Genomic DNA, 12,578 nt, shown 5'->3' with positions numbered 1-12,578 from the left:
CTATGAGGGGGGGATGGGGGGTGGTGGGAGCTACAGGAGGATAGCAGGGCTGGAGTGAAGGTGGAAGGCGGCAGCCAGAGCGAAGGCCCAGGTCCCCGGTGCCGGAGGGAAGCCAGTGCCAGCAGCCAGGGTAAGGAAGGCCTATTCTTGCACTAATATGCTAAGTGTCCAACCATTCATTCGACCAGTGGCTATGATGTGCACTGACCACCAGGGGGAAGACCCTCTGACTGGTAGGTTAGCTTGCTGCTGGGGTCCAGTGGATAGGGACTGGGCGAGATGGGCTAGACATGCCCTGGAGCCCTCCTGTGGTCCCTCCCTGGCCCCGATCATGCACCGCTGGGGTCCCTTGGCCTGGCCTGCGCCCTCTCGCAATTCGGGACCCCTCGGGGGATGTCGAAGAGCAAGTTTCGGCCTGATACCACAGGCCAGGCTGAGGGACCCCACAGGTGCACGAATCTGTGCTCTGGACCTCTAGTGTATTGTATAAGCTGTCTATAAACAGAAACACGTGTGCTATGTGTTGATCAGTGGACAAAAATCTGTGACTGGAGGCTTGCAGGAACCTAATCTTGTATTTCCCCTGGGAACAAGGTTCCAGTGTTCCCTGCAACTTTACAGAACGTAACTACTGTGAATAACGAGAATCACCTATATATATGGGGGTTGGCAAAAGTAGGTTTACAGTTGTTAGTCTATGAAACACTTTATTATTGTATTATTATTTATTAATTGTTGTATTTTTCCTATGTATAACTGTGAGCCTACTTTTGCCTATCTCTGTATTCATTAAATGGCCACCGAGTGCCTAGCATCATGCTAAGAGCTGTGAAAGATGAGAAAATTATATGTATTTACATATAAAAATACATATGACACTATGTGCATTTTATATGCCAAAGCTGTAGCATAGATAAGTCCAGTTACAGGTTAGCAAATAGAAGACATTAAGATGGGCTAAAGGCAGGGAAGGGCTAAGGACATCAATGGTCCAGGTGGGGGGACCACAGTGGACGTTTTGACCACATGTTAATACTATCACTGAAATGAAAAATAGTCCCAAGAAGCTACAAAATGCTGACAGGAAGCTTGAAGCTCATTCTAGCTGCTAAAACTCAAAGGGCAACAAAAACCTGAACAGATGGTTTGCAGAAGAAATGCGAACGCAATTAATGGTCTCACAACACAAGGTGTGAGGAAGGAAGAGATAAGGTTGTCTCATGAGGAAGAGCGTCTCTGCAGACACTGAGGGCAGAAGGAGGGGAACTGCTGCCTAGCAAACAGTCCAGATTAGAAATGCGCTCAGAAGGAAGCGTGTCACTCTTCTCTGTGTGTATAAATACTTGATAAGAGTGAGCTTTTGGCATGATTCATCTATGAACCTACTAAAGGCAATAGAGATAATAAACGAATTCGCAAGGCTTCTTTTTTAAAATATATATTTTTTATTGATTTCAGAGAGGAAGGGAGAGAGAGATAGAAACATCAATGATGAGAGAGAATCATTGATCAGCTGCCTGAAGACTGAAGGGTCCCGGGTTCCATTCCAGTCAAGGGCATATGCCCAGGTTGTGGGCTCGATTCCCAGTAGGGAACATGCAGGAGGCAGACAACCAATGATTCTCTCCCATCATTGATGTTTCTATCTCTCTCTCCTCCTTTTCTCTGTTCTCTTTTGGAAAAAAAAAAGGAAAAAATGTGCTATAATCAGAAATTTACCAGCTTCCTTTGCAGATACGAATAACACTTCTGCAATGTCTATAGGAAAAAATTAAACAACCAAGGCCTTTTACTATTTATTTGAAAGAAAAAAAATTTAGAAGCTTGCATATTTTACATACTACCAATCAATTTCCTAATTTATATACTAATTAAAATCACTTTGAATACATAGATTTTTTTCCTGGGTGGATAGTTACCAATGTTGTTCAAATTTGAAATATTTAGTTAACAAATTTGTTTGGAGCATACAATTCCCCTGGCTGGTGTACTCAGTGATTAGAGCATCGTCCAGTGCACTGATGGGTTGTGGGTTCAATTCCCAGTCGGGGCACATACCCAGGTTGCAGTTTGATCCCTGGTCAGGACATGTGTGTGAGGCAACCAATTGATGTTTCTCTCTCACATCAATGTTTCTCTTTCTCTGTCCCTCGCTCCCTTCCTCCTTTTCTAGAATCAATGAAAAGCATATCCTTGGGTGAGGATTAAAATAAAAAAGCATTCCTTATCTTCAATGGAAATTTATAAAGTAATAATAATAATGGGAAACTGCTTGAGCTAATACCTACCACTTCTACTCTTAAATATAGATATTTAGAAATTATTAAGGGTTTGTGCAGCACAGTGAGAGTGACTAAATGCTTCTGCCCATCGCACTGTCTGATGACATAGTACCAGAAAAACTGCATCATGAACTTTCTATGTTAAATTTGAAAAATACTAAACATACATAAGATAAAAACGAACAAATACCTTTGGAGGAGTCTCAGATCCTGGATACTCTCTCTGGTCTAGTTTCTTCCAGCGATCCATTAGTTTGGTTACCATAGGTGTATTAAAATCCACCAACTGGAATCCTGTAACATTGGCTCCCCCATGTATAAACCTCTCAAGAGAAATATCCTTGAATCCCTATAAAAATCAATATGACAATTTGTTCATCATTATACATTTCAGTTCTTCAATGCTAAATAAATTAATAATCTCTCTCTATATAACTAGATTTCTAATAAAGCAATGACTGGAACAGGTGCAAGATCCAATTATGTCGATTTAGCTGTTAAATTCTGTCACTCAAAATCTAATACCTGAGAAAAGGGCATACGTGTTTTCAGTGCAGTTCAACTCAATTTAACAAGTACTTCTTAAATGCCTTTGAATGCCTTTTATGATGCATAGCTGGTGGATATAAGAGATGAATATGGTATCATCAACAAGTCTCTTGTTGAAGACATAACTGCCCTCTGGGATTGATGAGCAGAAATGTCTTATGTGACGATAATATCAAGATATCATGGTACTATGAGTCTGTGATGGGTTATACCTTTCTAGTGGTTCAGTTTAATTACAAAGTGCTCTAAAAGCAGACAGAGCCGCTAATTTGAGCCAGGAAGGGTAAAAGCTTTGATTACATCAGTCTCTACAATCTTTATAGTCCTGGGAACTGGTAGTGAAGAGAAGAGGGCAAGATAGGCCATTCATGGCCTCTTGTATGATAGGAAGAAAGATTGTGTCCAACCAGTGGAGTAAGGATGCTGGGAGGGGGAAGGTGTCATCTTTTTGGTCCAGAGGTAGTTAATTGAGTTTCAGTAATGCTGAAAAGTTATTTTATCTATCTATCTATCTATCTATCTATCTATCTATCTATCTATCTACCTACCTACCTATCATCATCTATCTTGTTTTATACCTGGTCCATTTTGTCCCCAATAAGTATTTAAAATGCCGTACAAAAATACATACGCAATGCAAAGTGTAAAACAAATAAAAATTGCAAGAAGAGGGCGCAGAGCATATTAGGGAAATGAGTTAATAAACCCAAAGATATTAGCTCAGAGAAAAGTTAACAACACACACACACACACACACACACACACACACACACGCTTGTACATCTGTATTTGAACTATTTTTTGTTTTCTCTTAGATTTAGTAAAGTTCCTTTTAAAAATATGAATTTGACTCAATTGTTGTGGGAACTAAGAGAAAGTGTTTTGTCTTTTTTTTTTTTTTTTTTTGGTGGAAGTAAAATATGCAGCAGTGACCTTGCAGGTACACAAGGAGTCGGAGCAGGAATCGGGGAGGAGAGGAAGACCTGGGGTTGCCTCGCCAACTGACTGCATCTCAGCCACGTTTTTGGAAACGTCTGTTTTTTATTTAAATAACAAAGGAGGTTGCCTTGCTGTTGCCTACCCAAAAGGAAACAAACCAGTCTATTGGCAACTCAGCAAAGTTGCTATGGAAAGCCCCAGGAGTGTGAACTAATAGCTAATATTAATGCTGGGCTTGTTATGTATCAGGCACTTTACTAGACACATCACCTGGATGATCTAGTTTAGCTCTCATAACAAGGTTATGAGGTAGATCTTATTATGAGCCATATTTTATAAATAAGGAAAACTGAGGCTCAGTGAGTTACAGCAAGACTATTCAAGCTCACCCAGCAAATGCGTATTGGAGCCAAGATGACTCTGGAGTTTGCCTTTTTAATTCCATGCTCTTGTGTATTCTTCTACAAATATGTGTGTTTTTAATTTTGGTATTTACCATAATGTCCCTAGGAGAAGCAGGGGGGGGGGGTGGTAATAATACTGTAGAACACAGCCCAAACTCTAAATCCCACTGTGGTAACTTCCCCACATGTACAATGAGAATGAGAATGCTAATGTAGCTGGTTTGGATTTAGTAAATAATGGCTATTCTTAATTTATTCATTCAACAAATATTTACTTCATGCCTATTATGTGCCAGCTAATTTGACAGCTCATCAGTAACATTCTCATTTCACGGGGAAAGAAACCAGGCACCAGAAAGCAAATCTATGTTTTTGAAATGGGGGCAAACACTGCCCATCAATCTCTAGCTAGTAAAATGTCAGTTAAACATTTGTTTGTTTCTACGAGAATATTGAGCAGACCCACAGTCCAGCAAATAATTTCAGTTTTCTAAAAGCCACAGTGATTCAACTACTGCATTAGCTGCTAACGGATGACATTTTTATTTCCGTGCGGCAGTGGCTACAATAGACGCTTTCTTTCACAGCATAATCCCACAGCTGCAAGACGCGCAGGCAAAGCTGCAGCCTTCAGCAAAGTCATCTGATGTCAAGTCTGATGAACAGTAACCCACATTTCTCTGGGTCCGTCCTGCTGCTATGCTGCCGGTAAAGAACAAAATATTGCCACATCTGATTGTAAACTCCTCCCAGTTGTGAGCCAAATGAATGGTGGCTGGCTAAGTTCATTTTAGCGATGTCTTTTTGAGTACAGGCAATGCTTTTCATTTTGTATAATTTAAAATAATTTTCTATAGGAAAAATGATAGGATCTACAGTTTTGTTGGGAACAGTCATTTTGGTGGTGATTTAGATTTCAGTTTTTACCCAGAGAATATTGTGGAATTGAAAGTTCTGGGTAGCGTTGTAATAAGATTGTAATTCTGCATGGGGGGTGGCGGGGGGGGGGGGCTTAGGTAACTAAGTAAATAATTTCCCCTATGGCGGTGGGAGGACCTGGGAGAGGCTTCCTATTATTTTGTTGAAATGGGTTGTTCAACAAAGCCTTGTGTCACAATGGTTGGTGACCTCCTATGGAAAGATCATCTTTCAACTTGGTTTTCCTTTTAATTTCCACTTACAGTCCATACATCCTCTGACGGAAAAGAGGGAGGGGGGAGGGATAAGGAAATTAATAAATTATAGACCTTCAGATAATCTGATGACTATTGATATAAACCTATATAGGTCCATCACATCATAGGTATTTAATAAATGCTCATCCTTCCAGATTTATCTAATTCAGAAGACATGTGTGCTGGTTTGCATTTCAGGCTCACTGGTTATCTAAATCATTGAGACGCTCAGGTACAGTGAGCAGAAGGAATGTCAACGGGAAAGGGAGATTCCCTCTTAACATTGTTTAAAATTTAGGTTGTTAAGAAATTGATTGAAGTATATGTTTTTGATGGTCAAAGTAGATAGGTGGTGCATTTGGGCATGCTCAATGAAGGAAAGTTGAACAAATATAAGAAATACAAAGAAAAAAGTAAAACAATGTCTCCAAGCTCATGGATCTTAAGTGGGATCATTGCATTTGAGTAAAACTGTTAGTCTGCAAATTTTGGGAACTGAGTTCTAGTCCTCATTCTGACACTAACCATTCATTTAAATATTTCCTAAACCACTTGCCAGGAGCATCTGGCCTTACAAGGTTATCTATCCTTTGTTGAAAATTGGGTATTGGAGTTTCCTACTATTATTGTATTGCTGTCTTTTCCTGTTTTCAGATCTGTTAATATTTGTTTTATATATTTAGATGCTCTGATATCAGGTATATATCTACAAATGTTATATTCTATTGATGAATTGACCCCTTTGTTGTTATATGACCTTCTTTGTATCTTGTTAGCTCTGGCTTAAAGCCAATTTTGTCTAATATAAGTATAGATTCTCCTTCTTGTTTCTATTTGCACGGACTATCTTTTATCCTCTCCTTCACTTTCAGTCTATGTGTGCCCTTAAATCTGATGGAGTCTTTTGTATGCAGCATATAGTTGGGTCTTTATTTGACCTATTCAGGAACTCTATGTCTTTTAATTGGAGGATGTAACCATTTACATATAAGGTTATTGGTAGGATGGACTTGCTATTAGCATTTTAATTTTTTTCCAGCTGATTCATAGGTCCTTTGTTCCTTTCTTTCTCTCTTGTTCTCCTCTTTTGTGATTTGCTGATTTGATATAGTGATCTTTTGATCCCTTTCACTTCATCTTTTCTGTTTCTAGTCTAGGTTTTTGCTTTGTGGTTACCGTGAGGCTTACCTAAAGCATCTTATAGTTATAACAGTTTAACTTAAGCTTATAACAACTAAACTTTGAACACATACAAATTCTCTGCAACTTAAAACATTCCATCCTACATTTTATGTTTTTGGTATTACAATTTACATATTTTTATATTGTGTATCCATTTATAAACTATTGTAGTTATAATTCTTTTTAATGCTTTTGTCTTTTGACCTTTATATTAGAATTAGAAGTGATTTACCTACCACCATTACTACAGGGTGTTCTGTATATTGGAGTATTTTGAATTTGTCTGTATATTTACCTTAACCAGCGGATTTTACACTTTCATGTTAGTAAGTTGTGTCCTTTAATTTCAGCTTGAAATGTTAACATTTCTTGTAAGGCCACTCATGGTGATCAACTCTTTCAGATTTTGTTAGTCTGGAAAACTATCTCTCCAATTCTGAATGACATCTTTGTCAGGTAAAGCATTCTTGGTTGGCAGTTTTTCCTCTATTAGCCCTTTGAATATATCATCTCACTTTCTTCTTGCTTGTAAGATTTTGCTGAAAAATACACTTATAGTCTTGTGGTGGTTCCCTTGTACATAACAACTTGCTTTACTCTTGCTCATTTTAAGATTCTCTCTTTGTTTTTATTTTATTTTATTATAATGTGTCTCAGTGTGTGTCTCTTTAGATTCAGCTTTTTGGTATTTTTTGGTCTTGTTGGATCTGGATGCATGTTTTTTCCCCTGGCTTAGGAAAATTTTCAACTATAATTTCTTTGAACAGGCTTTCTGCCCCTTTATCTCTCTCTCTTCCTTCTGGAACCTCTATAATGTGTATATTAATCAATTTGATCATGTATCATAAGTCCCTTAACTATCTTCAGTCTTTTTCATTCTGTTTTCTTTTTGTTTATCTGATTGAATTCCACTGTTCTGACTTCAAGTTAGCTGCTCTTTTCTTCCCCTTAACCTAGTCTGATGTTAAACCCTATACTGAACTTTGAAGTTCAGTTATTGTATTCTTCAGCTTTGTGATTTCTGTATGGTACCTTTTTATATTTTCTATTCCTTTCTTGAAATTCTCATTTTGTTTTTGTGTTGCTTTCCTAACCTCACGAAGCATCTTTACAACTGTTTTTTGAACTCCCTTTTGGACAAACCAGGGCAGTCTAAGCTCTCAAACCTGTGTGATTGCTCCAGCTGCCTTCTTTGAGCACCTAGATGCAGGTGATTATAAGCCTGACCTTTAGGCAGCAGCTTGAAAGTATGCAGTCAAACCCATTTGAGGAAAGATTGGGAACTGGGCATTTTGCTTGTTTCCTCGACACCGAGCCCTGGGGGGATAGCTGTGGCAAGTACTCTCATGCACTACCAGTTAGGAACTGCTTCACTGTTTGCTACAGTCCTGTGGGGCTTGTGAATGAAAGCTCAGTTGGCTATCAGATTCAGTTGTCCCTTGGGCAGCATAAGCAGAAGATGGGGTGCCTGGCATGTGCACAATCTCCTTCTAGAGACAGGTTGGCAACCTGGTGTACAGTTAGAGGAAGCTGGAGGAAAGAAAGTGGCATACATGGTTACCAGCTTCCCTGGGTGCCATGGAGGATCACAGCCAGCCCCTACATGTGTGAAGCTAGACCCTTGAAGACGGACTCTCAGGTTGCAAAGTATAGAGTCAATCCTCTTCCAGGAAAATACTGGGAGATGGGCATTTCTGCTTTCTCGCTCTGTGGTGAGGCCCATTGGGACAGTCACCTGGAGTGCTTATGCACCCATTTAGAACGGCTTCTATTTTCTATGGTCCTGTGGATCTTGTGGATACATGTGCCATTGGCTTTCAGAGGTAGACATTTTTTTTTTAGGCAGGGTTCTGTCTCTTGAGTGGCAGGGGTGCTAAAGTTTCAGTCCAAATCTTTGTTCATCATGGAGGAGCTGGGAATTGGGGATTTCCTTAAAATTGTATGACACTGTACCAGGGATAGTGTTTATGGAGAGAATGTGTCTCAGCCTTTCCTACCCATTTTGATGTGGGTATTTTCTTAGTTGCCTGAAATATAAGAGTCACACAGCTACTTTCTGCATTTTGTTCAGAGGACTTGCTCCGTGTGTGCATCTGTGGGATGAAGGACATTCAGGAGCTTTCTCTGTTTCCATCTTGATCCCTCCAACTAAGTCAATCTTGATGAGTTGGTTAAGTAACAACCCCATTAATTGAATATTATAATTGTATTTTAGAAATATAATTCTTTTCTTAAGCTTACTTTTAGAATGTTTGTTGCTACTGTATAGAAATACAGAGATTTTTGTATATTGACTTATATTTTGCAACCCTGCTAAACCCATTTATTAGTTTTCAGTTTTTTTAAATTAGATTTCTTAGGACTTTCTATATATAAAACCATCTTTCTCAATCTGGATGCCTTTTATTTATTTTTCTTGCCTAACATCTCTTGCTTGAACCTTTAGTACAATGTTCAATAAAAATGATGAGAGGGACATCCCTGTCTTGTTAATAATCTTAGGGGAAAATCACTCAGTCTTTCAATATTAAGTATAATATTAATACAGTCTTTCTTTTGGTACTTAATTGATTTCACATTTGGGAATCTTATGGGCATAGTTCTCAAGAAATAGCTGTTGATTGGCCCAATGAAACAAAAATCATTCGGCTTTTGAAAGTCAGTTTCTTAAGGATAAATGAATAAGTCAATAGAATTCATATTAATAAACTATAGTATAATGTAGATATGTACAAATTACTGGCCTAGTCATGTGTTACAATGATACCAATTACATATGGTAAAGCTTGGTTATTTTTAGTCAGAGTGATGATTATATTACCCAATACAAGCAAAATATTTTTCTACTCCATATACTGTTAATTAGTCATTATACAGATAACTTACATATGCTACCATCTATTAGGGCTGTTTAAGACAGTATGTGATACCCATTAGGATGTTATAGTTATTAATTATTTCCATTTTGTATTGGTTTGTGAATGTCAGAAATTTATTTCTGGCATGACAATGTATAATGTGTCAATTTTCTTTTTCTGAATTCCATTGTTTGAAAAGAATAGATGTCAATATCTGCTTTTTGCCAGAATCTCCTTATATGTCATTGTGAATTCAGACATTTCATAAGCATGAGATTTTTTTTGTCTTACAGTGATTAATACAAGAATATACTAGTTTTAAGATTTACATATATTTGAATTTTTATAAATATATTAGAATATTCAGACTCTGGGCCTTCTAAAAATAATGAAAAGCATTAGTCAAAGTTTCTCAGTAGCTTCATGATAATCCCTTAAGTAGCATAATTATACTTTATTCAAGAAACATAATACAGTAACTGTTTAGAGTCTATTGCTGCATTTTAATATCTCAATTCCATAATGAAACTGAGGTCACTAACCACAGAAAATTCCCGTCTCAATATGTGATGAAGATAGTGGATACATTGCAATCTCTTTGCAGCCATTGTTTCTTTTCTTTCTTCAAGGACAATATCCTTACCAAAGAAATTGGTGGGAAAAGTGAAAAAGTAGAAAATATTCTGAACTTCTCTAAGATATACCATTTTTGAGACCAAGCCCTGGGGGCAGATGGTACTCTAATAAAGGAGAATATCCCTCCACATGGCTAGTTCATTCCCTACACAGCAGAGTTAACAAGAAATACCAAGTGAGACTTGCCAAGAATTTAAAAAGATTTGCCTTAGGTCATTAAAGATTTTATATTAATGCATATATCTGATTCAATAACCAACTATATTTAATATGAGAAAAACTGACATAATTTTTAAACAATTGAGTTACAATACAAAACTTTCTCAAATCACCATTTCAATCTTGTTTTTCTTAAAATTAGAGGACATGGTTTGCCAGTTTCCATCATTCTTGTAATACCTCTAAGTATTGGCAATCTCTTTTTATTCACTTTTTATTATCATTTCATAAATGATAACAACTTGTATTTATAATTCAAGTCCCAAACAAAATCCTGGGAGAAAAACCTAGTGTGTTATTTTTAGAAAGATCATTTTAGACTATCCTTTATTTATTAATTTTTATTTTAAAAAATTCTTTATTGTTGAAAGTATTACATATGTTTCCTTTTCTCCCGATTGTCCTCTCCCAGCCTGCCCCTGCCCCCCAGCCTTGGCCTTCACCCCTCCCCGCCATTGTCTGTGTCCATTGGTTATGCTTATATGCATTCAAGTTTTTAGGTTGATCTCTTGTCCCCCCACCCCCTCTCACCCACCCTCCCTCCCTTGCCTTCCCTCTGAGGTTTGATGGTCTGTGATAATTCTCTGTCTCTGGATCTATTTTTGTTCATCAGTTTATGTTGTTCATTATAGTCCACCAATTCCACAAATGAGTGAGATCATGTGATATTTATCTTTCTCTGACTGGCTTATTTCACTTAGCATAATGCTCTCCAGGTGCATGCATGCTGTTGTGAATGGTGAGAGTTCTTTTTTTTTTTACAGCAGTGTAGTATTCCATTGTGTAGTTGTACCACACTTTTTTAATCCACTTATCTGCTGCTGGGCAGTTAAGTTGTTTCCAAATCTTAGCTATTGTAAATTGTGCTGCTATGAACATAGGGATTCTTTCTGATTGGTGTTTCTGACTTTTTGGGATATATTCCTAGGAGTGGGATTACTGGGTCAAATGGGAGTTCCATTTTTAATTTTTTGAGGAAACTTATACTGTTTTCCACAGTGGCTGAACCAGTCTGCATTCCCACCAGCAGTTCCCTTTTCTCCACATCCCATCAGCACTTGTCATTTGTTGATTTGTTAATGATAGCCATTCTGACAGGTGTGAGATGATACCTCATTGTCATTTTATTTGCATCTCTCAGATGATTAGTGTTTAAACATTTTTTCATATGTCTCTTGGCCTTCTGTATATCCTTTTTCAAAAAGTGTCTATTTAGGTCCTTTGCCCATTTTTTTATTGGATTGTTTATCTTCCTTTTGTTAAGTTGTATGAGTTCCCTATAAGTTTTGGAGGTTGAACCCTTATTGGATGTCACATTGGCAAATATGTTCTCCCATGCAGGAGGTTTTCTTTTTGTTTTGTTGATGGTTTCTTTGGCTGAGCAGAAGCCTTTTATTTTGATGTAGTCCCAATTGTTTATTTTCTCCTTCCTTTCTATTGTCCTAGGAAATGTGTCAGTAAACAATTCTATGAGCTATATCTAAGATTTTGCTGCCTGTGGAATCTTCTAAGATTTTTATGGTTTTCCATCTTCTGTTTAAGTCTTCTATAAATTTTGACTTTATTTTTGTGTATGGTGTAAGTTGGTGGTCAGGTTTCATTTTTTTTGCATGTATCTGTCCAATTTTCCCAACATCATTTATTGTTGAGACTGTCTTGACTCCATTTTATGCTCTTGCCTCCTTTGTCAAATATTAATTGAGAATAGTGTCTTGGGTCGATATCTGGGCTCTCTGTTCTGTTCCATGTGTCTGTTCATGTGCCAGTACCATGCCGTTTTGAGAACAGTGGCTTTGTAATATAACTTGATATCTGGTATTGTCCCTCCAACTTTGTTCTTCTTTCTCAAGATTGTTGTGGCTATTTGGGGTCTTTTTTTATTCCAGATGAATTTTTGGAGAGTTTGTTCTAAGAGTGTGAAATATACCGTTTCTATTTTATCTCTTGCCTCCTTTGTCAAATATTAATTGAGAATAGTGTCTTGGGTCGATATCTGGGCTCTCTGTTCTGTTCCATGTGTCTGTTCATGTGCCAGTACCATGCCGTTTTGAGAACAGTGGCTTTGTAATATAACTTGATATCTGGTATTGTCCCTCCAACTTTGTTCTTCTTTCTCAAGATTGTTGTGGCTATTTGGGGTCTTTTTTTATTCCAGATGAATTTTTGGAGAGTTTGTTCTAAGAGTGTGAAATATACCGTTTCTATTTTATTGGGGATTGCTTAGAATCTATAGATTTCTTTGGGTAGTATGGACATTTTAATGATGTTGATTCTACCAATCCATGAACACGGTATGTTCTTCCATTTGTTTATGTCTTCCTCTATCTCTTTTTT

The 12,578-nt window shown here is 37.5% G+C and overlaps 1 protein-coding gene across 7 annotated transcripts in view; it reads right to left on the bottom strand.

Moving 5' to 3' along the window:
* The window catches only part of GRIA4 (glutamate receptor, ionotropic, AMPA 4), a 415,907-nt gene that overhangs the window by 80,209 nt on the left and 323,120 nt on the right, over positions 1–12,578 (bottom strand). For all 7 annotated transcript variants that reach the window (XM_005886335.2, XM_005886337.2, XM_005886336.2 and 4 more), the window contains exon 6: positions 2,473–2,631. In XM_005886335.2, coding sequence (XP_005886397.1) covers positions 2,473–2,631 — 159 coding nt within the window. The remainder of the gene's footprint in view (positions 1–2,472; positions 2,632–12,578) is intronic.

The sequence above is a fragment of the Myotis brandtii genome, unplaced genomic scaffold (assembly GCF_000412655.1).
Source record: "Myotis brandtii unplaced genomic scaffold, ASM41265v1 scaffold971, whole genome shotgun sequence".
Classification (NCBI taxonomy): domain Eukaryota; kingdom Metazoa; phylum Chordata; class Mammalia; order Chiroptera; family Vespertilionidae; genus Myotis; species Myotis brandtii.
Note: the sequence above shows the minus strand (reverse complement) of the source record. Positions and strands in the feature narration are given on the sequence as shown.